This window comes from Aethalodelphis obliquidens, unplaced genomic scaffold (assembly GCF_003676395.1).
Source record: "Aethalodelphis obliquidens isolate GAN/ISIS:26980383/991018 unplaced genomic scaffold, ASM367639v1 scaffold33, whole genome shotgun sequence".
Lineage (NCBI taxonomy): Eukaryota > Metazoa > Chordata > Mammalia > Artiodactyla > Delphinidae > Aethalodelphis > Aethalodelphis obliquidens.
Window position 1 is genome coordinate 19,253,801 of NW_020837977.1, and position 26,457 is coordinate 19,280,257.

The 26,457-nt window shown below is 45.7% G+C and overlaps 1 protein-coding gene across 1 annotated transcript in view; it reads left to right on the forward strand.

Annotated features, from left to right (window-relative positions):
• Positions 1-23,053, forward strand: part of ST18 (ST18 C2H2C-type zinc finger transcription factor) — a 64,335-nt gene extending 41,282 nt beyond the window's left edge. The window contains exons 11-19 of the mRNA XM_027127855.1: positions 2,964-3,026; positions 3,771-3,839; positions 7,705-7,767; positions 7,869-7,949; positions 8,871-9,092; positions 14,593-14,681; positions 17,807-17,910; positions 20,350-20,493; positions 22,913-23,053. Of these exons, the coding sequence (XP_026983656.1) occupies positions 2,964-3,026; positions 3,771-3,839; positions 7,705-7,767; positions 7,869-7,949; positions 8,871-9,092; positions 14,593-14,681; positions 17,807-17,910; positions 20,350-20,493; positions 22,913-23,053 (976 nt within the window). The remainder of the gene's footprint in view (positions 1-2,963; positions 3,027-3,770; positions 3,840-7,704; positions 7,768-7,868; positions 7,950-8,870; positions 9,093-14,592; positions 14,682-17,806; positions 17,911-20,349; positions 20,494-22,912) is intronic.
• The last annotated feature ends 3,404 nt before the right edge of the window (positions 23,054-26,457 follow it).

The window sequence follows — 26,457 nt, forward strand, 5'->3', positions numbered from 1 at the left end:
CTCCCTCCCACCCCTCCAGGCGGTCACAAAGCACCGAGCTGATCTCCCTGTGCTATGTGGCTGCTTCCCACTAGCTATCTATTTTACATTTGGTAGTGTATATATGTCCATGACACTCTCTCACTTTGTCCCAGCTTACCCTTCCCCCTCCCCGTGTCCTCAAGTCCATTCTCTACATCTGCGTCTTTATTCCTGTCCTGCCCCTAGGTTCTTCATGACCTTTTTTTTTTTAGATTCCATATATGTGTTAGCATATGGTATTTGTTTTTCTCTTTCTGACTTACTTCACTCTGTCTGACAGCCGCTAGGTCCATCCACCTCGCTACAGATAACTCAATTTCATTTCTTTTTATGATCAAGTGATTTTTAAATAATTGGTTATGCTGCATTCCTTAAGGATTTCGTGGGCAGACATTGCTGCCTCGAGCATGATGTTCTCTTAGGAGGTTTACGTTTCCTGATGACGTAGGGCCCACGTACCAGAGCTGCACGTCACCAAGCACAGTGCCCTCCATGAGGTGCCCTGGCGCAGCCGTGTCAAGGCTGCCACGGGCCTGCGAGTCAAGTTTCTAAAATCTTTGTATGCGTTTTGTGTCTGCGTATTATCTCAGGTATCTTCCAAAAGGGCTAATGTTTATCCTTTGAAGGTAGATTTTGGAAATTTCCAGAGTCGTTCCAAGCTAAATGAAATGTGAAGAACTGATAATTAACCTGCATCACATTTTAGACAGAAAAATAAAGTGGGATCATTTTGTAATGGGCACTTCTCACTGGTGCAAAGAGAAAGGGCTCCAAAAAGATGGTGAACAATTTTTGGAATACAATCATGAATTCCTAGGAAATTGACTCTCTAGGGGCCTCGTGGTTTTCCGCTCATTTCGGAACAGGGGAGCGCTTGGGTGGGTACCACGTACTTCTACACACCTGTGGCACACACTGGTTCTGTAAATGTCTCACTGCTTTACAGTTTCACCCTGTCCTTATTATGCTTTGCTTTATGTTTCTAAGAGATAAATGCACCTTAATTGCTTACCAGAAACTGTTCCGCTAAAATAGGACTTTTTGATGTCATTGATCAACATGAATTTGCTTAGAGTTTGAGCACCACTTACTGAGGGAACTAGCTAGTTTCCTTTCTGTAAGTTGTGATACTCTCATTTGCAAATCTTCCCAGAATACATCACCCAACTGGGATCTGCACATGTTATTGTACAAGATTTCTCATTGAAGATCTGTAAATTAAACCAGCCGTCAGGATCCAAAACAGGACCTTTTCCCACCACCTCGCCCCCTTCAATCTTGGCTTTATTCCTTGACCTCTTTATACCACAAAGCTGAAACAAAATAGCCACTGTTTAAGTGCACACTTTATCATTATACTTCCTAAGTAATTTATAACTGTCTGGTTTAAAAAAATCATTGGCACTTTGCCTCTCCTGGCAGTGTTAATAGGCATAATTTAAAAATAGAAATAAAATTTAAAGTAAAATAAAATAAATGCAAAGCTATTTTGGCACACCAGGTGGCGATGTATTTCCAAAGTAGGAATTCGCAGGGCACTGTGACCCATCTCTCGCGCTCTGAATATTCCAGCTGTGTAATTATCAGAAAAGATTTTTTTCTCTGTTTAGCGGGTGAGTGGCACTTGCAAGATAACTCAGCTCAGGTGTTAGTCGTTATTCTTTTTTTTCTTTACTTGTTTACATATATTTGTAGCTTCCGCATTTTCCTTTCTGATGTTGCATCTAGGAAAGTGGTGGGCAAAGAGCTGGCTGGTTCAGCTCGGATCCAGCTCCGGAAATCAAGCATCTCTCTGAGAGATGAAGACGTTCTAACTCTTACGGTTTCTTTAGAGTACCTGAGAATGATTGGAAAGTAGCTCACAGGGAAAAAAAATACTGAGAAGGTGACGTTTCAGAAATCTTGGATGTCGTCAATCTATCCCCAAATGCCCCTTTAAAGAGGCAGAGTCTGCATTCCACGCGTGGGTGAGCCTTCACGTTAGGCAGGGTGCCGAAAACATCAGAAAGCACGAGTGACGTAGCTGATGTCCCTGATTATTGACACAAAGACCACCGAGTGGGCTGGGGTCAATCTGCTTACCTCACACCAGCGACTTTCAAGCAGCGTCAGAGGGAAATAAAGGGCTCCGAAACCAAGGAATCTGTTAACTCTGGCAGCAAAACTGCTCAGGATAACTATCCACTTGCATCATTTTTAAAACACACGTAAGATGCGCAGAACGTGACCAGCTTCTGAGACAAATGAAGTGCCCGGGACAGACTCCGGTCCTGGGCAGGCAGCCCGGAGAGCCTACCGCTTAGGTGGTTAATTCCTCATCGTCTTTGCTGGGTTCAAAACTTCGGATGAAACTGACCACAAGCGTTATTAACTAAACTTCGTAACTATTTTCTGTACTATCGGCAACTGTCCCATCTAAAATGTCAGTTTACATTTTAGCCATATGTAGTATTTTCAAAGATCTTCTTTTTCAGGTGTTTTCTAACATGCTTATGAAGTTACTATGTTATCTTTTTCTTTAAAAAAAGTCACAAAAATTTCTTCCTGAAATCTGTGATATAATTGGTACCTAAGAGCTGCTATCACGGTGAAGCATGGGTTTTTAATATTTATGTTGTATAACTCATATTTTCAAAGAAATAGAACACCACTGACTGTCCATTGACTCACATCCATTGCCAGGACACGTATTTTAGCATCACTGTCCTCCATCGTCTGAATCAGAGAGCTGATGTGATCCTGGAAACTAATAACTCAGGACCATGGCAGTTCCCTCTTGTCTCGTCTGCTGGTCCTTATATAATCTACATCTTTAGTTCATTAGCTTCTTCACGTCCCATATGTGTTAACTGGTCTTGAAAAGAGAAGCTACCTCATACCCAGTCAGAGCAAGTGCATCCGTGAAGGCACCTGACCCTGATTCTATGTTTTTATTGACCCAGCTGTCCAACGCCAGGATGCGACGGGAGCGGGCACGTCACAGGCAACTATGCATCTCATCGCAGGTAGCTCCCCACCCTCTCACTTAGGCGTTCCACATCTGTCCTCCGTAAGGACTCACCCTCACCCTCTCTAGAAAGATATTATCTCGATCGGGAGTTGGAGACTGAGTTAGTTGGGGTTTTGGTTCGTTTCGTTTTTCAGAAATAAAGCTAAGTCTTCAGTCTTTTTACTGATATTGTAAAGAAAGTGTACTTCCCTGGTCAATAACGGTTTTCTGATCCTATGATCCAGGCTACAGCCAGAAGTTAGAGTTCATGTCGGGCTCGGGTCTTGTCCAGCTTTAGGGCTCAAGTGAAACCCAGGGAGGACAGCAGTGACCTGAACTGACCTTTTACGCTGTGGAAGGCTTCAGTAAAGGGTTTGAGAGACAGTAGTGCAGAGGCTGTGCTCGGCCCTTCCTCCCACCTGTGTCACCCATGTGATTCGCTGTCCCTCTGGGCAGGGCCTTAACTTCTGAGCACCATCCCTCGGGATGCAGAGGGAGGGTTCTCTGGGTCAGTCATCACTGGAGCCGGGGGTCTCGCTGGGCTAAAGCCCCTGGTTTGGTAAATAGCAAACCAGAGTCTGTGACAAGTAGTCAAGGTGCCCAAAGCCCGGACTCACTAGAGCAGCAAAGCCGGGTTCAGACTTTGTCCCAAACCCCGTCGGTGGATTGAACATGTGTTCACCAGCTCAGGCTGCCCCCAAGTCGGGCCTGCGTGTGTCAGCGCTTGTGTCTCTGTTTTTGCTTTCTCCTCCCTCTTCAGTGTTTCTGGATGTCCTTTGGCAGATAAGACTCTGAAATCCCTCATGGCGGCCAACTCTCAGGAACTCAAGTAAGTGTCCGGCCAGGGTGGCCCTAACCAGGGGCAGACGGCACCTGAGTAAATTACGACCACGAGCTCTCTCACCAAAAGCTCAAACAGCTAAAACCAAATCGCTGGAATTTAGTTTAGTTAATTAGCTGGACTTGGAAGGTTTGTATTTTACAATGTTTTTAAAAGCAATGGTGTTGGCCTTCCCTGGTGGCACAGCGGTTGGGAGTCCGCCTGCCGATGCAGGGAATGCAGGTTCGAGCCCCAGTCCGGGAAGATCCCACATGCCGCGGAGCGGCTGGGCCCGTGAGCCATGGCCACTGAGCCTGCGCGTCCGGAGCCTGTGCTCCGCAACGGGAGAGGCCACAACAGTGAGAGGCCCGCGTACAGAAAAAAAAAAAAAAATGTTAAAAGAAATGATGTTGAACACCTACGACACCTTTTCTCTGTTACCTTCAGAACGTGTATACTAATCAGACCTAGGAGGGTACGGCCAGCATTTTCATCATCTGACTTTAGGAAAACTGCACAGTACTTTACCTTGTGGGCATTTTGAATCATACGACAGCCTTTCACTTTTGGGGGCGACATACAATTCTGGCTCATTTTCACCTTGTCTACAGGATCTCAAAGTCACACATATATTAACTTTCGTTGATTGATTTGATTTTTCCTACTATTATCTTCTGTTATCCCAAACTTCTCACTTGTTATTTTCATGTGTTGTTATAATACTTGTAGACTAATAAAAAGTTATAATCCACTATTTACCCTTTAAAAATATAAGGCATACATTTAGAAAAGATGAAGAATAACATTAATCAAAATTAGAAAAATGCATTTGCACATAATATTTTAGGAAAAACCAGTGTTACTAAGTCTAGTGATAAAGTAATATTTGTGTAAATAGTAGAATTAACACTTGGTGTCTAAATTACAGGTAAAATTTCAGAGAATATATCTTTTTAATATTTTGCTAGTATTTCCAATTTTTAACTTGTTTAAAATTTATCTAAAAATTATCTGGAAAACGTTTATGAAACAAGATGTGATATTAATCAGGTATAAAAATTCAGAATTTTAGTACCATGAATAGTAAAGACAACTCTAAAATATACAAAGTGAGTGTACAATTGATTGTGTCAGTGTAGATTCTAGGAATCATTTTCTTGGCTACCATTTTTCTAGATTGAAATGGCAGGACGTGAAGTGGAGACTTACTAGCAGATTGAAAGGAGAGAAGGGCTGGGCATACTCACTCAGTCTTACTCAATTGCTCTGAACTTCTATGTTGCCGTATCTTAAAAATAGCTATCAATTCTCCTAAGTATTTTCTCTAAACATTATTTCTAGAAGAAAATGTTGATAATACATTGAAAACATGTAGATTGAGTGGTTCTATAGCAATGTTCAGTACTTACCTGCTTTATACAGTCACCTAATAAGTAACATCTTTGTGGTTTTTTCTGTACAGAAAGAAAAGGGGACATTTCATTGACCTCTTGTTTGGATATTCAGGGAGAATTTCAAAACAAGGTTTTTTTGGCATAGACTTTTCCAGAATTGCAATGTGCTAGTAAACCACTATTTTACTAAAAATATTAATAGCATCTGAGCCTTTCTTACAGTATAGAATATGTATTAAATCTCTAAATGTTTGATTAGAGAATCATTGCAGGGTTCTCTAGTTAGCTCGAGGAGACATATGCAGATTTCATATTTCCTTCGAGAAAAGCATTCACTCCCTATGTTCCGCCTCAAGATTGAATATAGAAGAATTTCTGTGAAAGTTCCGTGGGTTAGAGTTTAAGAAAAGGAATAATGTTCACATTCTTCTTTGGATTATTATCTGTCTCAAACTCTTGTTGGAGTAGAAATCTGAACCCGGGTGGGCATACAAGTGAAATAATAACAATGACCTTGTCTACAAGAACTTTCGGGAAAGCAAACATTTTATGACAGCCTCTGCGTTTTATTTTTTTATAAATTTATTTATTTATTTTATTTATACTTTTTTACTTTTGGTTGTGTTGGGTCTTTGTTGCTGCGTGTGAGCTTTCTCTAGTTGCGGCGAGTGGGGGCTACTCTTCGTTGCGGTGCGTGGGCTTCTCATCGCGGTGGCCTCTCATTGCAGAGCACGGGCTCTAGGCGCGCAGCCTTCAGTAGTTGTGGCGTGCGGGCTCAGTAGTTGTGGCTTATGGGCTCTAGAGTGCAGACTCAGTGGTTGTAGCTCGCCACCTCAGTAGTTGTGGCTCGCTGCCTCAGTAGTTGTGGCTCACGGGCTCTAGAGCACAGGCTCAGTAGTTGTGGCACACGGGCTTAGTTGCCCCACGGCATGTGGGATTTTCCCAGACCAGGGATCGAACCCGTGTCCCCTGCATTGGCAGGCAGACTCTTAACCACTGTGCCACCGGGGAAGCCCACCTCTACATTTGTATTAGTATCTGGCATTTTTTAAGGCAACAAAAGAGTGAGATCTCTGTATATTTTTGCATTCAAGTGTATTTTAAACCCTGTTCCTAATTAGCATTCTAAGTAAAATTGGAATCTCCTTCCACCTTCACTCCCCTGACTCCAAATTTAACGGTTGACTGTCAGTCAGAGTTATTGGTAGAGTTTCCACAAGACTTCTTAAGGTGGACCCTGAGGCAGAACAGGCAGGTGCAAGTGTCCTACGTTCTTTGGCAGGTGCATTAATCCACCAGGTGTCGGTTGTCCCATCCACCACTGTTGTCCATCTGAATGTAAGGGATTATCATGGTGTTGGAGCAAATCAAAGGAAATAAATTACACACAGAAACAATTTGGAAACTCTTTTTTCTTGAGCAAAAGATAAGAACTTTGCATGATGTAGACAGAAGCCCAGCAGTAAGTTGTGGGTTGAATTTCAGATTCCTTCCAAAATAAGGTTTAACAACAGGGACCTATTGTGTAGCACAGGGAACTATACTCGAGACTTGTAATAACCCATAAGGGAAAAGAATCGGAAAAATTTTATGTATATATATATATATATATATATATAACTGAATCACTCTGCTGTACACCTGAAACTAACACAACATTGGAAATCAACTACACTTCAATTAAAAATATAAGGCTTAAAAAGAAGGAAAAAAGAATGGAGGGTAACAATGAATACGGTGTCTTCCAAGCATTGGACAGTAGTTAACACATCTTAATATTTCCTTTAAAAATGGATACTTAGGGCTTCCCTGGTGGCGCAGTGGTTGAGAGTCCGCCTGCCGATGCAGGGGACACGGGTTCGTGGCCCGGTCCGGGAAGATCCCACATGCCGCGGAGCGGCTAGGCCCGTGTGCCATGGCTGCTGAGCCTGCGCGTCCAGAGCCTGTGCTCTGCAACAGGAGAGGCCACAACAGTGAGAGGCCCGCGTACAGCAAAAAAAAAAAAAAAAAAAAAGAATCCGCCTGCCAATGCAGGGGACACGGGTTCGAGCCCTGGTCCAGGAAGATCCTACATGCCGCGGAGCAACTAAGCCCGTGTGCCACAACTACTGAGCCTGCCCACTAGAGCCTGCGAGCCACAACTACTGAGCCCACGTGCCGCAACTACTGAAGCCCGTGCACCTAGAGCCCGTGCTCCGCAACAAGAGAAGCCACTGCAATGAGAAGCCCGCGCACCGCAATGAAGAGTAGACCCCGCTCGCCACAACTAGAGAAAGCCCACGTGCAGCAACGAAGATCCAACACAGTCAAAAATAAATAAATTTATTTTTTTAAAAAAGGATTCTTAGCCAAAAACCAGTTCTGTACAAGCAAAGAGTCCCACAAATCAGCTCATTCTGTTTGACTGCTTGTCTCTGTGTGATTTGTTGTGACCCCCTACCACTCCTACGCGGCCCCAGCTCCGCTCTCGTGTCTTCCAGGTGTCCCACTCCAGGCTGTGACGGTTCGGGGCACGTGACCGGAAACTATGCCTCCCACCGAAGGTAAGACTGACCCCATGCCCGAGATGGAAGTCAGGGCGGTGGCAGCCGCGCCCGTGAGATCACATGCTTCTGTTTTGTTCTTTGTTGGGTCCGTATTTCAGCCTGTCCGGCTGCCCTCGTGCCAGGAAAGGTGGTGTCAAGGTGACCCCTACGAAGGAAGAAAAAGAAGACCCTGAACTCAAGTAAGTGTGACAGCTGAGGCGGCGGCATCAGGGCAGAGGCCACTTGTGGGACAAACGGGGGGACTTCGGTTGGGAGGCAACTGCGTGTCTTGCTCATCACGAGGCCCTGGGAGCAGCATGGGAGCTCGGAGGCTGCAGAACACCTCGCCCTCCCCAGTGGTGCTCACACGGGTCTCCGATGGTGCAAAGGAAAGCAGGACTTGGTCCTTGCCCAGCGGTTTTAAAGGAAAGCAGCCTCATGGACGTGCCCTGGTGTGACACACATGGCTGCGGGCTCCCCTGAAACTTAAGGCGCAATTTTATCTAAAGTGAACTCCCTCCTCTGAGAAACATGCTTCAGGTCTTGGGTGACAGATGCAGATACAGGTGCAGAAATGTACAGAGGCTTGCTCGACAACGTGCAATATTTAGACATTTGGAAATCAGAACTCCCGTTCTCTGAGCCAGGGACTCTGTGATGAGGGAGCGCCAGTTGACACGTTAGACCCTTGGTCTTTGTTTGGAGGCAACGTAACCCGTAACCAAGGGCTTCCCTGGCTGTTTCTGGAGCTGAGAAGTGTGGCCACACACTTGACTCCACTCCTTCTAAACTGGTGGCAAGTCCCCTGAGCTCTAGAAGTCATTCTCCGCCCCTCTAAAGTGGGGTAACAGCGTCTCTGCCCACCAGGTGAGCAGTGAGGCTCACGTGAGATAATGCATGACGGTTGCTTAGCTGGGAGCCTGAGGGCCATCCCTGCTGCCAGCACTGCTGTCTCCCTGGTTGGAAGACATCTGGTAGACGCTGTCGTTTCCCCACGTGCCCGCCGTGTGGTCTGCTCTCACTGCCACCTCCTCCTTCGCTCGCATCAGTGCCTCGCCTCAGTAAGTCACCTGGCTTATCTCGTCTCTCCCAGCTGCTAACGACTGTCTGTGTCTCTCCAGATGCCCTGTGATCGGGTGTGACGGCCAAGGTCACATATCAGGTAAATACACATCCCACCGCACGGCTTCTGGCTGTCCCCTGGCCGCCAAGAGACAGAAGGAGAACCCTCTCAATGGGGCCCCCCTCTCCTGGAAGCTGAACAAACAGGAACTTCCCCACTGCCCGCTGCCCGGCTGCAATGGGCTGGGCCACGTGAACAACGTGTTTGTCACCCACAGGAGGTAAGCTTTGCTTCTTTTTTTTTTTTTTTTTTGCAGTACGCAGGCCTCTCACTGTCGTGGCCTCTCCCGTTGCGGAGCACAGGCTCCGGACACGCAGGCTCAGTGGCCATGGCTCACGGGCCCAGCCGCTCCGCGGCATGTGGGATCTTCCCGGACCGGGGCACGAACCCGTGTCCCCTGCATCGGCAGGCGGACTCCCAACCACTGCGCCACCAGGGAGGCCCCGCTTTGCTTCTTAATGTGTGGTTGCTGTGATTGTTTGTTACCTGGATTGTCCGGGGGGGGGCGGGGAGAGACCCCCTCAAGGTCATTAATCATAGCACTCATAGTAATGAGTCTTGCCAGTTAGATATTTGACCAGTTTGAAGGATGGAAGATGTTATTTTCTCTATTTCTGAAATTCACTGCACGATTTTCCACCACTTGTGAAACCGTGCTTGTGGTTTTTTTATTCTAAAATATTGCTTGTGCTGCTTTTTTTAATGGTTCTGTCAGTGGTTCACTTCAGTTCTAAGTGGCGATAGCTCCTCACTTCTGTCGTGTGATCGTGAACGTTCACTTTACGTGTTTACGTCATGCCCTTCTGCTCCCCAACTGGCTCCATTTCAGACCAAATGGTAGTTATGTTGCAGCTGGGAAGCTGTGAGTCATCCCAGCGGCCAGAAAGAAAAGGACACAGCGATTACTAAGTACACGGAGGACACGAGAGATTTAGAAAACTCTTTTAGCTTCACAAGGACTCAATTCCTTCATCATCGAGCGGCACGTATGTCAACCAGGCTCTTTGTCAGGAGCACTGATCTTAAACCAGGCTTTTGTCCACATTCTCCATCAAGGAGAGGAGCTGGCGGAATTCCCTGGCGGTAGAGTGCTTAGGACCCCGCGCTTTCACTGCCAAGGGTGCAGTTTCGATCCCTGGTCAGGGAACTAAGATCCCACGGGCCAAGCGGCACGGCCAAAATACAAACTAAGGAGCGGGGCTGGAAGGTTCACTGCACACGTCTCTGGTCGTGGGGCTGTGGCGCACGATACAGATTTAGGATCTAACAAAGCTTTGCGAGTCCTGAAGCTCTGCTTATGGGCAGGATGCCCGCAGAGCAAAGCTGGTTCCGGTTTCGAGGTGCACACCGACGGTGTCAGGAGATGAAGTTTTCCAAGAGCTACACCTGCTTATGGAGGAAACCTGATCTCTTCAGGTGGTTTATTTTTTGACGGTTCTCAGATGCCTGATCACGTTCACAACAGTGCACGTTGTTTTCTTCTGGGTCTGTACCATCGTTTCCCATCCAGGAAGGACAGTCACACGTCACGTGAGCCTCGTAGCTGCACAGCAGCTGTGCTTTCTCACCATGGACCCTGTCATATCCATGTTGACATCGATAATGAAATATTAATGCTGGATTGTGGCGAGTGCATCCCTCAGTTAGAACACAGATTTCTCTTGAAAAATCCTGGAGTGGTTTTACGTGATGACGCCAGGCCTGGTGAGGATGTAGAGCTGCAGGGACCCTCAGAGCTCTAAGTGGAAGAGGGATTGGTAGAACCATGTCAGGAAGCTGATGCCTCAGATGTAAGGGAGCTGGTGAGGGTGCCCTGCTGTCCAGCCGCCAGGCGTCCAGGCTCAGTCCCAGAGGCTCTCCTGCACCCGGAGATGGAGACGGACGTGTGCCAGGAGGTCGGCTTCCTGGCGCCAGGCTGGGGACCGCCTGCCCGCCACCTTGGCCCCTGCAGCGCAGGGCACAGGAGTGGCTCCACCTGCAGGGCCTCGGATCCGTGTGGATGCGAAGGCACCGCGGGCGGGCTTGGAGCAGGTGTTGAGTGGGACAGAGTGCTGAGGGCTACGTGTGGTGGGATTCTGTCCCACAAAGTGAAAAAACGTGTAGCAAAATCACGTTTTAAAAAACTAGGTGATCTTTCATCTGCAGTTGGAGTTACTGGCTGTCTCTGCGGGACAGGGGACAGCTGTTGCTACGGGGCAGGTGAACCTTCAAAGCGCGTTCTGTGTTTGAAGGTAAATTCAAGGTATGCCCCTCAAGGGTATTCTTTCAACTGCAAGTACACGTTGTATGTGTCTGTGTACATACTATTTATTTCATAATAAGAAAAGGAAATTATGAGTTCAAAAATATGGGCTGCAGTGTTAATGCAGAGATATTATGTTCTAGGAGAAGAAAAACAGTTAAGAATTTAGACAGATGACTAATTCAGATTTCACTGTTTTTCACTCTTGCTACTCAAAGGATTTAAGAGCCCAAATGTAACCTGGGGTTTTCTCTTCGGGGTGGAATGCTTTTCTTTACTATGTGTAGGATTTAAGCAAATAAGATAATAAAATACGTGGCTTATTGCCTGGTACATAGTAAGTGTTCAGCACAGACTATTTCCTTTCCCTTTTGTACAATTATATGAATATATGTGTAGCTATGCAATAATTCATTAAAGTAGGAATGACATGCTGGAATCACACGTACTGACCTACGATACACCTTTATCTGTCCTGTTCTCAGCCCTGACGTCCTGACTTGTTCTGTTCTCTTTCCCGTCACTGCCGAGGGCCAACTGCTATTCCAGGCTGCTCTGTCCCAGCAGACAGCCTGTTCTAAGTTCCTCACGTGCCTTATCCCTTTAAACCCTTACAAACCCTGTAAGCTACAGGGACTGCGGTGACCCTCAGTTGACAGAAGAATCAGAGCACAGGGAAGTTCAGGGATTGCCCCCCTCCTGCACAGCTCACAGCATCGGGGCCCCAGAGCCCCTCTCCCGAGCTGGGTACCAGCCCATCCCTGGTGTTTCCTGGATCCTCCCGACCACGAGGCACTCGTGCAGACTTTCCTCAGCCGTCCTCTAAAGCAAGTTCTGTAACTTTTCCCATTTAAGATTCAGCAAAATGGGAATAATTACAAAACTTACCTTAGAGGATGGCTGAGAACAATTACCTGTGCATTACATCAGCATTTTGTTTACATACTAATTAGTTTAAAACCTTTCTTTAAGACTTCATGTTACAGACTTCCACTTTGAAAGAATAGCAACTGAGAAGACAAATGATATTATGTTAAATACACATCATTATGGATGTCTGCAGCTTTAAAACCAGAAGTCCTGTGACTAATAGAACTCGTTTAGTGCCACACCATAACTGTAATTTTATTGAGGTTTACTAACATATTATAAACAATGATGTCCACCACACAGATTTGTCACCTGCCGTTTTACTGTAACAGGGCAGATGAAGATATAGTTTTAAATTGCCTTCCCCTGCGGATTCCCTGGTGGCGCAGTGGTTAAGACTCCACCTGCCAATGCAGGGGACACGGGTTCAAGCCCTGGTCCAGGAAGATCCCACATGCCGCGGAGCAACAAAGCCCGTGCGCCACAACTACTGAGCCTGCACTCTAGAGCCTGCGAGCCACAACTACTGAGCCCGTGAGCCACAGTTACTGAAGCCCCCGTGCCTAGAGCTCGTGCTCCGCAACAAGAGAAGCCACTGCAATGAGAAGCCTGGGCCCCCACTCACTGCAACTAGAGAAAGCCTGCGTGCAGCAACAAAGACCCAATGCAGCCAAAAATATATATATAAATGAATAAATTTTAAAAATAAATTTTAAAAAACAATTTTTAAAAAATCTTTAAAAAAAAAAATTGCCTTTCCCTTCCTTCATAGAACTGTGAATTTGGTCCAGGCCGTATAAAGCATGTTTCTCCTGCCTTACGATACGGAGCCTGAACCCCAAAGGCGACGCCCAGCCAACCTCCCTGTTTTCCTGAGCGGCAAGACAGCCTTGTGGAGGATGTGGCATCCTCAAAAGGAAAAGGGACATTAAAAATATTTTCTTGCCCCAGTTTTCTTAAATTTAAGATTTGTTTTATATCCTGGAAGATATAACCACATTGGGAGGTACGAAACATCCAGTGGCATTTTTTAGACCAAAGCCTCCCTCCCATCACTTAACTGTACTCGGTTCTAACGCGCATGGTTGTGGAGTTTCACCAGCATTCCACACGGCTGTCCCCCCTGGACGCTCACCCTGTGTTGTCTAAAGAGTGCAGACCCTTGACCGGAGAGACAGAAGTTCTTGGGAGGTATTAACATCCATCTTGTTACAAACCTCCCACAGGTGACTTTTAAAATCCAGTTTACCAGCCAACCATTACTCCTGTTTGTAACCATTTGTCAGAACACAATATGTGACAGAAGACAAGACAGACTTGTACAAACTTTCCAGGAAAAAAAAAAGATAATGTAGCTTATAAAGGCCACTCTTTTTAGTGAGCAGCTTCCAAAATAGAAAAGTCAGGTTCAAAGTTCAGTTTGTGCTTTTCCATTATTTTCTTTTCCTGTGTAAAATATTTCATAATTTATCAAATCTTGGCAACCCACAGAGCCTTCTTTTTATATGTAGTATTACATATCTATTATTGTTTTATTTCATAAAATCTTAATATAGAACAATTTTAAATTCTTAAAAAAAAAATTCATTCTGCAAACATTTATTAAGGGCTTTGTTTCAGAAATACTCTCCTTTCACTCTGCCAAGTGTTCCAATCTTTGGATGGAAGATGATTGTTTCACGCATGAACTGTAAACAAATTTCTCTGGGAAAAAATATTTTCAATGGCTAATTATCATTTTTAATTCTATTTAAAAATGGTATCTCCAAAAATGTAACCAAATGACAAAAGAATTAATGGCTGCATAGAGCAACAAAATCATCTCATCATGTGCTACAGGAAACAAGTATCGTTCAATGTTGTCATTATCATTTTGGTGTAATTTAAACAAAACAGATGACATTATAGGAAGGACGCAGGTGTGAAGGGTGTGGATCTCCAGGAAAAGCGTATAAAGAGCCTGCCGGGCAGCGCCCTGCCTGGGCAGTGAGGCTGCTTAAATACACCTACAGCCCTGCCTTTTCTGTTCCTTTCAGGTAGAGATTCTTTAATGAAAAATGATGTTTACAAGTTAAAGAATAAATTCGAAACTTTCCCCTACCCAAACTGGATTTGCCATGAAGCGGGGGGGAGGGATATTATTTTGGGCTTGTATCAATTTGAGTCATTCTGTAAAGATCAAATGACAGTGTGTATAACGACAGGAAGAGCTAGGTTTATTATTCATGGCATTTCTGACTAATCTGGGACAAATCTTATGCAAAATGTATACGTACAGTTTTACATTTACAGTGAATAAAGTAACCACTACTAAAAAAAGGCCCTTACGTGAATGCAAAGTAGTAACATTTTAACAAAATTAACTCAGTGATAATTAGCAACAGTAGCTATTTGTATTTTGATTTGAGAAAAAAAACACAAAACACTTTATTTGAGGGCCTTTTGCTTTTGTTTTAATAGGTATTGTTACTTTCTGCACAGAGACTGCAGATTGTAATGTAATGAGTAGGCAGGCAAAGACTTAAAGAGGAAGTAGTGAGTACAAAGTTTTAATTTTTGTAAGAAGTAATATGTGTTTCACATATCGGTATAATTTCTCTTTTCACAGCTTATCTGGATGTCCTCTCAACGCACAAGCCATCAAGAAGGGCAAGGTCTCTGAGGAACTAATGACCATCAAGGTCAAAGCATCTGGAGGTAAGAGGGCAGGGCGGGGCGGCCACCTCCGAGGTCTGGACCCTGGTCTCCGGCGGGTCCTGTGTCTAAACCATCCTCCGTGCGGGAAGTGCTATTTCACTAGGCAAGAAGGAAGCTTTCCTCAAATTTGAACTAAACTATCACTTTCTCTAAAGGACAATCTCTTGGGTTCTTTTCCTTACTTTTTTTTTTTTTTCTTCATTGCAAGTGACATGGGGGTGACTAGTTGGTTTGGAAATGGCTCTGATATATCAGAGTTCCATCACTTTCATCATAGGGACCAAGAGCTATTTCAAAGGACAGGCCAGAGTCCTGGTGTGAACTCGTTGGTCACCTGTAGGTGAGGAAGGGGGCTTGTTTGCTGGAATGTATTAGGTCATGGGGGCTAGAGTTCCTGATGACGATGTTAAAATGCTGAAATAGGTATATTTGTATACTGTGTGATGTTTTCAGAGAATAGCCTAGTGACCTTGTTGTGACCTCTAGTGGCCTCTAGTGACATACAGCACAGAGAGTGGAGCTCGGTGAGCTATTTCAAAATGTGTGGAGATTTAAGTGAAATCCAAAACTTAAATAAAAGATACAAATAAGGAATACTTTAGCCATCTTGGAGAAAAAAGAAGGTACAAACCTTCTTTTTCAGGTATCAATTTAAAATGTTTGGCAGTGTTACGTAATGGGGGTAAAATTTCCATATTTGATTTTTCATAGGGATGATGAGAGAGGGGAACATGCTGCAGCTGTCACCCTTGGGGGTCAGATTCACAGGTGATGTGATTAGGGCAGTTAGCAGAGCATGGCGACATGTGACAAAGGGTGCTTGAAGAATAAAGTTTCCTGGGAATACTCAGGCTTGTGAACACAAGTGGTATCATGAGAAGATGACTTAGGTCACAAGAAAAGAGAGTCAAATTCGGAATTAGCCGCCTTCAGATGTGCGTGTTGACTCGTGTGTTATTTTTCCAGAAACTTGTAGGTTGAAAGATCAGTCTAGAGCAGGACAATTTTTTTTTTAATACATAAAAAGGAATATAAACACAGCGTGACAAACAGGTATGTAATGTTCTTTTGCTACTGGACAAAATGCCTTTCTGCTCTCATTTATGCTCAGGTCTTCAGAGAACAGAGTTCAGAGAAAATTCTGTCTTCTAGTTCTCAGAAAAATATCTAAGATTTTGGAGTTGTGCAGAACCCACCCCAACTCTACTGATTTTTCAGTTGGAATTTTAATTGCTGTGATAAAATAAAAGTGTAAATGTGGTGTTGCAGATGCTAATTGTTTTAAAAGTCAAGCTGATTTAATTAATTTCGTGGTGTCCGTGTCTTAGGTTTACCTTACTTTTTAATAAGGATCTCCAGCAGAGAAAACCAAGCAATGAGACTTTTGATGAATTAGGGAGCACTGGCTGAACTTTTGTGCTTCAGTCCTGAAAATGATAGTTTTTTGTATGAGCCTGCACGTGTGTGTGTGTGTGTGCTCCTGGTATAAGCCCTCTATCAAATTTCAAGTTTGGAGCACCTATGTTTGAATCCTTAAATTCTGCTCTACCCTCAGAATGGTATTTTTGTGGAGAATCCACATGGTTTAATTTAGCATCTCTATCTCTCTTTCTCTACATGCCTTCCTAGCGTCAACCCCCAACCACAGTTAATATACACAGTGGCTGAGCTGAGGTCTATATTGGATCTTCCTGTGTCCCTCTGATTCTTGAGTACTTTTCTTGAGTTCTCACCAGCATTATCTCAGGCGTGTGTTGTTTCCTTCGAAGACCATCCTGACGCATTTGGGAAACAAAGGCAAAACAATTACTTTACTTTGGGGATTTTATCTGATGGCGTCTTTAGCACATGGGGAGAACCAAGCTGGGGACTGTGACCTGTTGTTACTTTATTTCTCTGAAAGCATCACTCCATCTTTTAAATCCATGTGTGACTCTTAAAAAGGGTGGCTTGTTTCCAGGTTGTGCTTCCGTGAAGAACATACTACGTGCACCTTACACATCCTGCTGCTGTAGGTTTGTCTCAGGTGTGTGCCTAGGCACGGCGTTGCTGGGCTGTGGAGCACGTGAGGTCCACCTTCAGTAGGTGATGAACCGTGCTCCAGAGCAGCGACCCAGGAAAGTACCAGAGCCTAGAGCTGTTTCGCACAGATTGCCGGCTCCGCTCACGCATTGGTCTCACTAAATCTAAGTGCGGGCATTCGCGTTTATCCCGCTGAATTGTCATCTCCTGGTTTAGAGTCATCATTCTGGACTGTTGAAATGACCTTAAATCTTGCTTCTGACATCCTGATCACGAGCTCCTCTTCCCAGCTTTTTAAAATCTTTAAAATGTATTCACATTCCTTCTCTAAAAGAATGATGGGAAAATAACTCCCGTGCATTGAGAACCCGTTGTATGTTCAGCACTTTATGTTTTATTGCGTTAATTCTCACAACGTTTTACTGAAGCACAAGGACGTGAAGTAAGTTCAGGAACAGGAGCCAGGCAAGTGACGCAAGTTCAGGAACAGGAGCCAGGCAGCATTCAAACTCCAAAGCCACACTCTCCCCGGGCGGCATTTGCTTCTGATTCTGGTCCAGGGAGAAGCCGAGCTGTGTGTCCCTGGGCTCGAGCCCACCTGCCAGGACCCCCCTCTGCCTCTAATAATGGCTCATAAGACCCCATACGTTTGGTCGTTAGCACCATGCAGGTCTTCCTGTCCTGGCAGCATCGCACAAGAGAGAATGCCCGGGCTTTGGAGCTCAGGCAGGCTCTGCCCCTTCCTTTGGCCCCGGGGCAGGTGATGCGACCCCGTCGGGGGTCACCGTGACCTCCTTTAACCTCTGTGAAGCTCTGGCCTTTGTGGGGGGAAGGAAGGGTGATGACACCTGCCCCACAGGGTCCAGCAGCAGACCTGGAACACAGCAGACCTACATTAAACGCTGGGGCATTTCTTACTAAGGAAGAAAATCCTGCAACTCTTTGAACCCACTTTTTAAGAATCTTGAATATGGGTAAAAATTCAACGTTATAAATTAAAGTCTCATTTTCACTTAGCAAACCACAAACTCTGTGTAGAAGGGCTCAGATTTGTCTCAGTCTCTTATTTTCTGTTTGAACTAAAAGAGTCTGACTTTTTACAGGTATAGAGAGTGATGAAGAAATTAGGCATTTGGATGAAGAAATAAAGGAACTCAATGAGTCCAACCTTAAAATTGAAGCAGATATGATGAAACTCCAGACGCAGGTAAAAAAAAAAAAAAAAAAAAAAAAAGGAAGAAGGAAGGGAAAAGCAGTGGGGGAAGGGATGGAGGAAAGGAGAAGGCAGGAGAGCAATGAGTTATCTTTAGGTAATCATAATCCTAAATGGAGGGAACACATTGAACTATTAAACCCTACGATAAAAAACAAACATCGGACTTCCCTGGTGGCGCAGTGGTTGAGAGTCCTCCTGCCAAAGCAGGGGACACGGGTTCGAGCCCTGGTCCGGGAAGATCCCACATGCCGTGGAGCAACTAAGCCTGTGCGCCACAACTACTGAGCCTGTGCACCACAACTACTGAGCCCACGTGCCACAACTACTGAGCCCGTGTGCCTAGAGCCCGTGCTCCACAACAAGAGAAGCCCGCGCACCGCAACAAAGAGTAGCCCCCGCTCGCTGCAACTAGAGAAAGCCCGCACGCAGCAACAAAGACCCAACGCAGTGAAAAATAAATAAAATAAATTTTAAGAAAAACATACGGATCTTTTGCAATGAACACACAGAGTGTGTCTCCTGTACACATCCTTGTGAAGGCTTGAATCCATGGTTCACGCTGGACGATCGCTGGTTTGGCAGCTGTAGCCAAACTGCTCACCTGGGTGAGCCTGGGTGCACCAAGGGCTTTATCAGCAAGTAAGACGATCTTCCTATAACTGCAGAGCCTCTGGAGTATGTGGTGCTTTAGGAAAACCGTCACGAGAAGATATAGGAGGCCTTAGTTTTATTGGAAATTCAAGTAAAGCAATGCAACTTTTTAAATTTAATTTTTCTAGAACACCTCTGAATGCGTCAGTCTTTGATAGAAATGGATCTTTTCCCAGATTTTCCTGACATTCTTTATTGAAAATTCAAGCAGTTTCTCAATTCTGCATTCTCCTGGGTCTGCCCCAGCCCCTGATTAAATTTACCCACGAGGGAATTAAAAGTTCAGTCCAGGATTTGTTTTTTGTCTTTTTTTGTTTGTCTGTTTTTTGGCCATGCCCCAAGGCTTGCGGGATCTTAGCTCCCCGACCAGAGATCGAACTCGGGCCCCAGCAATGAGAGCACCGAGTCCTAACCACTGGACCACCAGGGAACTCTCGAGTCCAGGATTTTTAAAAACACTCATAATAACTCTATTGCAATAAATCAGAAGGAAAAGAATGAGACAAAGTTAAGTTGAAGTGTCTTTCTCCCTTTTCTCCTTTCCTGAAACGTGGGGTTTGGGCCACTGAGGTTACTGACTCTCAGAAGTCTTCACTCACAGGGGCCTAAAACAGAAGCTTTTAGTCCATCTGAAAAGCAGGTTTCTGCGTGACCAGTGTCATAATCTTCCATTAAGAGCAATCTAAGCTACAAAGAGAGCGTCATGCGTGGTTTTCGCAATCATGAGAACTTGTCTTGAGAACATTAGTGAAGAAAGCAAAGGCCTTGCCCTCATGGAGCTTACGGTCTAGAAGGGGAGGTAAACAATAACCAAAAAAATCAGAAGCGATAAACTACATCGCACGAGGGCAGGGCATGGGGAGAAGCAGCCAGGGTTCGACACAGAGAGGAGAGCGGGGCTCAGCCACAGGGAGAAGGAAACATGTGGCCGGACTCGAGGAGCTGAGGCCGTTAGCCAAACAGGAAGGGGGAGGAGTGTTTCCAACAGTAGAACAGCCAGTGCCAATCCCCTAACCCTTGAGAAGGCCCAGCGTTTTGAGAAATAGCAGAGTGAGTGTGGCTACAGGTCAGTGACCTGGGGGTTGTAGGAGGTGAGGCCCCGGGGACACACAGGGCTTCCCAGGCCCTTTTTAAGACGTTGGTTTTTATTCTAAATGAACGCAGAACCATTACGGGGTTTAGAGCCAAGGGTTAACACGATCATATTTGATCTACGATCTGCCTGACATTTGAAGAGACCCGCGTGGGTAGGTGGGGTGAAGACAGGTCAGCAAGAGATTGGGTGGTGCCCAGCTGGGTGCAGGGCCGCCCCTGAGAAGGGGTCACAGTCACCACGGCGGCTGCCCCTGGGGAGCAGCAGTGCAGGTGGGCACCATCTCCGTCCTGGGCCCTCTGACGGGGGAGCCCAGTGGACATGAAGTGCGAGACAAAGCGCTGTCAGGGATGCCTCCCAGGCCTGGGCAGCGAGCAAGTTGCCATCAGCTGGGAAGGAGGGGGCTGTGCAGGGAGCGGGTTTGGGGAAATAGTGAAGGTTTGCCCTTGCAGTCCGCCTTACAGCCACGTGGAGGTGTGGAACTGCAGGCGTGGGAGAATCTGGGCTGAAGAGCCGCACTTGGGGCTGTGATTCCGGCCCTCAGAGCGAAGGTGGGGGGGGGCGGGGGCGGCAGGGCTGCCGCTTTCTGAGGACAGGTGGCCATAGGCCTGATCAGCGCCGGACCCCGCTAAAGCCCCGCCCTTCCAAACCCCGCTTCCCACGTTCCCAAGTTCTTTCCATTTCAGATCACGTCTATGGAGAGCAACTTAAAGACGATAGAGGAGGAAAACAAACTGATAGAACAGAGCAACGAGAGTCTGCTGAAGGACCTGGCGGGCCTGAGTCAAGCCCTCATCTCCAGCCTCGCTGACATCCAACTCCCGCAGATGGTGAGTCTGAGGCCGCGCGGCTCCGTCCCAGGGCCCCCCTTGCTGGCGAGCCGTCACCCAGGGCTGGGGCGGAAAGTCGGCTCCGAGGGGACGGGCCACCCACACTTCATCCCTGGGAACGTGATGGATGTTTACGTTGAGCCTATGTCACGACCAAGGGCTTCTGATACCGCAGGAGCCTTTCACAGATGATGAGGGTTTATCTGAAACTAGGTTTATTATGTAAAATGAAAATTGGAGGCCAAAGTTCCCGCTCTCAAAATTTGTTTCCAGACGGGAAGCTTGCTAACGTGCGTGGCTTACACAATCTGAGACCCATGCTTTCTTTTTTTTTTTTAACATCTTTATTGGAGTATAATTGCTTTACAATGGTGTGTTAGTTTCTGCTGTATAACAAAGTGAATCAATTATACGTATACATATGTCCCCATATCCCCTCCCTCTTGCATCTCCCTCCCACCCTCCCTATCCCACCCTTCTAGGCGGTCACAAAGTACCGAGCTGATCTCCCTGTGCTGTGCAGCTGCTTCCCACTAGCTATCTATTTTATATTTGGTAGTGTATGTATGTCCACGCCACTCTCTCACTTCGTCCCAGCTTACCCTTCCCCCTTCCCGTGTCCTCAAGTCCATTCTCTACGTCTGCGTCTTTACCTAAGTATGTTCTTCATATATATAAGTACTCCTCATATAGAATAAAAAGCACAAGAGTGAGCAAGGAATCCTATTTCCAAAACCTAACCATATGCTTGAGACATTGCAACTATTTAAAATTCATAGAAGATTGATTTCCTTTACATTTTCATAAATATAATAAACATTTGGAAGAGGGCTGCATTGTTGAATGCTTTCCATTTCCTCAGTACGGGCATGTTTAGAACAAGGTTTCTAAAGCTGTAAGTTTTATATACAGAGGGTTTGAAAAAGCAGCAATTTAATAAAGAAATAGGATTGGTTTTCCTGAAAGCAAGAAATCTCGCAATTTGTCCAACTTCCCAGCATGGAACCCTCATCTTCACCAATTCCAAATATGTCTCCTGACAGTAAGAAAAGAAAACAATTTTTTTTTAAAAAAAATCAATAATGTAATAAAAAAGAACCCAAAGGAAAATAAATGATTACTTTATGGCCGGTATTAAGGTAATTATTGAATATTATTGTTATATTATTTCTTGTTTTGTTATATTATTTCCTAACATTTCTCTCATACTTCAAATTTGTATTCTGTAATAGTTTTTTCTTCAGTGGCACCATAAAAGTCACAGTTACCATGCAAGATAAGTTGTACTTTGCATAGTTACATACAAGGCACTCTCGCGGTGATGTGGGGGCGGGTCCCACTAAATGGTCACAATTTATTTCGAGCACTGGTCTCCCATCTTGTGGGGGAGGGATTGGAGGCTCTGAGCCTTACGTAACTTGATGGAGGTTCCAAAGCCTGCACAAGCGAGGTGGCCTTTATCACTCTGCCATCCGGGTCCTCGTCCAGCTGGAAACTCATGACACGGCGAAGGCAGAAATGACAAGGGAACGGAGAGCCGCGTCAGGCAGCTGGTGGAGTCAGTGCTCGGCTGGGCACAGTGAAATCAGCTCCACGTTGAGAAAGCCGAGCTCTTCAGCTGCAGCAATCACAGTAATACCCTTTATTCCTTTGCACTGAGACCTTGTACAAGTCCCTTCTTCCACGCCTCTTGTGCAGTAAGTAAGGCACGTTTCCAAAAAGCTGGGAAATGCAGGCCCAAGAAGTGGCGGAGCGGCAGTTCCCCAGCCACTCGTTCCTTCCACTCGTGCAGTTTCCACGCTGCGAGGGGCTGCTCTGTTTGAGCCACCGCGTTGGGGACAGGAGGTGCCCACGCACAAGCAAAGAGCAGGGGGTGAACAGACCGGACTCTGTGAATCCCGTATTCCACCTGGAAAGACAGAGAGAGGGGGAAAGCCTAGCTCGGACCCTCAAGGCGGAAATGGACAAAGGAGTCTGACGATGAAAGAGGACAATTCCCACCAGACAGCTGGTGACACCTTGTCCAGCCTCACAGCCCTGAAACCCCGGCCCAGGGCTGTCAGAGGAAGCTTCTGGGCGAGCAAAGCCCTCCTCCTGCCGGGCCCACACCCGCCTTCTGCAGACGAGGTCTCCATGCTGAGCACGTGCACGTGAGGGAGGCCGAGAGCCCCTCTCGGGAGGAGGGTGCAGCTGGGAAGGGCCCAGCCCAGCAGCGAGACCTCCACCTGGTGTGACTCCAAACTGACCCCAAAACACGGGCAGTCGCGCTCACCCCGTTAACCGAGTGAAGAGCGCGCAGCCGCCTGCCTTCCCACGTCCCTCCCTGATGCCAGAGTCACGGTACCCCCCATGGACTGGCTCCCCTTTTCCCAGCAGCCTGGGTCACGTGACTGATGCCATGTGTTTTGTCCTCCTTCAGGGGCCCATCAGTGAGCAGAATTTTGAAGCGTACGTCAACACGCTCACAGACATGTACAGCAATCTGGAGCGGGACTATTCCCCAGAATGCAAGGCTCTGCTGGAGAGCATCAAGCAGGCGGTGAAGGGCATCCACGTGTAGGAGCACAGCGCCACGGGCCGCGGACTCTCCACCGGCAGCCGTGTGTACGGATCTGGAGGGCCCCCGGCCGCTAAGGCAGGCAGGCGCCGTACTGCATTTACAATTGCAACATTGCACTAATTTTTCCCCCCCCAGCTAACGTGAAAAGGAAAGAAAAACTATGATAGACTCTTTGGATGAAAAGCAATGCAGTCAAATATTAGATCTTATTTATTTTCATATGCTTTCCTTTTATTTCTTCATTGCACTCTTTTGGGTTCTTTTTGTACAGTATATGTAAAATAAACGTGACATTTTTATATTTTATTTATTTCTAATCAAAGAGTTTTTTTATCTTTTAATTGCATTTTGAAGTCTGCCATATTTTTACAAGTGTGTTTATTAATTTATTTTCCAATAGACTTTAAATAGAAATGCTCTTCTCAAATCACATACCTTGCTGGGTTTAAAGGAGAAGACAGATAAGAATGAAGGAAATCCTCGTCTACGGACTGCACCGTGGTCCGGCTGGACTTTTGTTGCACACTTCTACCCAACCCCCGTCCCACCTTCACGGGCCTTGTGTTTATAGACAGGCTTAGGTAAGGTGCGCAGGAGGGACAGCAGGATAAAAGGCGCCCACTCGTGGGATGTGCGCCCTCACAGAAGCACAGTAGACTGGAAAACAGCCTGTTCCAAATCTGTTAGCAATAATTAAACATAGCAATCAGCAAAGTATTCGACTTGGCTGTACGGTTTCAATTCATATGAAGTATTTATTTGAAATGGTTTAAAGAAACAAGCTTTTTTAGTGATGCAGCTTTGCCCATTTGCCTTTCAAGTCACACCAGACAGTGGGCAGCTCTGACCCTGAGATGAGAAGTAAGGCTTGATGTGACCAGCCAGGCTTTCCTGCCACATTCCTTTTCCGGCCACACATCCTGCCTTTTCCTGTCACAATATACAAGGGACGATATTGACGTAGATTTGTACTTAGCAAATGTAAACGCATCCAGATGGAAAACTGTGTAGATACCATATCCCCTGAAATAGCATTTATCTTACTGGGTTGACTGGGAAGAAATGGAAAATATAATCACACATGCAAAAATGGTACCCAGATCTGAGTCGTTGCTTGAAACGCTGGCGACATTGTCTCAGCCTCCTTAGGCAGCCAGACAGCTTTCAATTTGACAGAAGTCTTTCTGCAGAACAACAAGTGCTACAAAGCACACGCACTCGCAACCCACAGACAGACACACGCACAGACACGAAATTGAGCCCACAATCTCGCATTTCTGGGTGGATCAGAGTTTAGGAGTTGCTATAGTAAAGGCAATGTCTATTTCAGGGATTGTAAAGTAGTTAAGCATTGTTTCAAAAGTTTTTTTATATTTATTTTTTTTAAGAAAAAGGTATAGACAACCAGCTAAACTGCCTTTTTGCTGTGCACACACCCCGGGTGTGCAACGTGCCTCTGTGTAAATGGGCTTGATTTCTGTGCTGTAATGAAGTGTTTATTTTTCTTAGCCTCCTGGGTGTGTAGACTGAATGCGATGGCGCTCACAGGCTTGATGTTTTCCACTGTTATTACTGTTACTGCACAAACTACGGCACCGTCCACGGTGATTTCACCCCATGACACTGGTCATTGTTCTCTATTAAGTGGGGCTTATCTTTGGTTTGGGGTTCATTTGAACCCTGACTCTTAGTCTAGTGAAAATGAGATGTCTGTTCTTAGGTAGGAACGGTGGGTATTTAAAAATCAACTTTAAAAAAAAAAAGAGCTACCATGTGTGCTGTCTATTATAAATGGGACACCAAACAAAATCTTCTATTAAAGTTACGTACTTGCAAACATTTTGCTGTACAGTCCTTGATACATGCACACAGATGAGTTCACTTATTACAAAGACAAAAGTTTAATTTGCTAAATATTTTAACAAGTTTGTTATATATTTTATTTAATTTAAAAGAAACCTCTTACCGACCTATGTATTTATTATTATAATTTACTGTGACTTCAAGTTCGTTGATTTGTGTTTGCGTAGTTTGAACAGGACGTTTCTGTGAAGGATGTTTGTATTTATTTGCCTCCTTTGTACTTGATCTGTTTTGTAATGTGCACTGAATTTTTTTTTCCTTTCCACTATGTTAATGATCGATACTGTAAATTGGGTCTTTTGTAAACAACAGAAAGGCAATGATGTACGCGTTTTTTTAATTTGAAGTAGTTTGTACACTGTTTCTTCAAACAATTAATATTTCTTACATCAAAGCAACCAACTGTGTTCAGTGCTGTACATTTGGTGTATGGTAGGAAATAAAAATTGATAAGAGTTTTGCTGTGGTCTTTCTTGAGCTACTAGAGATGCTTGTGGCCATCCCATGGTAAGCACTGTGCCCTCCCACCAAGGAGCTCAGCGTGGGGAGTGCACAGCTGAGCCTGTGAGGTGCTCTGATGCTCTGGGGTCTGCTAGTCTGCTTGGCTTATTTTTTCACCCCAAGTGGACAGGACTTTTGCCAGTTGGTAGCTGCCCCAGCCTGGGGTTCAGTAAACACACGTGCAAACCCGCAGACGCGTCTGAGATCAGGAAACCTTTGCTTGCGCCAGCAGGAAATTCACCTGCATCTAGTGAGCAGTAAGATAGAGGCCCCACCCTCCTGATGCTGACATCACTTTGGGGGCTGAGTATGTCCGTGCATTCCTGTAAGCCAGTTGAACACAGATTCAAGGAAAATAATCAATTGTGGTTTTTTAAAATATTTATTTATTTATTTGGTTGTGCCGGGTCTTAGTTGCGGAAGGCGAGCTCCTTAGTTGTGGCTCGCCAGCTCCTTAGTTGCGGCATGCGAACTCTTAGTTGCGGCTTGCATGTGGGATCTAGTTCCCTGACCAGGGATGGAACCTGGGCCCCCTGTATCAGGAGTCTTACCCCCTGCACCACCAGGGAAGCTCCGGAAAATAATCAGTTCTTGACAGCACCTGTTTGGCTTGCATGTTTTTCCCATCTCATGTCAAACAGCCTAATTTAATTTTCCCGTTTCTGCTCAGTTTTACACATCTCTAGGCCTGGTTGCCATTTATACTCAACGTGGTTAAAAAAGAGGAAAAAAAATTCATGTCATCATTGTGATAAAGCAAACTTGACTGAAGGGGAGTCTGGGTCCCCAGAGGAAAGCCAGGGTACTTGGGTAGACCTCTGAGTCACAGGGGTTAATGCACAGTATATATAGCTTGCTTTTAATCACCAAGTTTATGTAAGATGTGCCTACGATCCATCCTGTGAATGGGTCACAGGTCGCAAGTCTGCTCAGCGGTTCTTAGCGCCCCTCCTTGCAGAGAATGCGCATCTCGCCCTGCCTGGGATTTCACATCGGTGAGCAGTGTCTGCATCCCTGTCACTCAACGTGGCAGAAGAGGA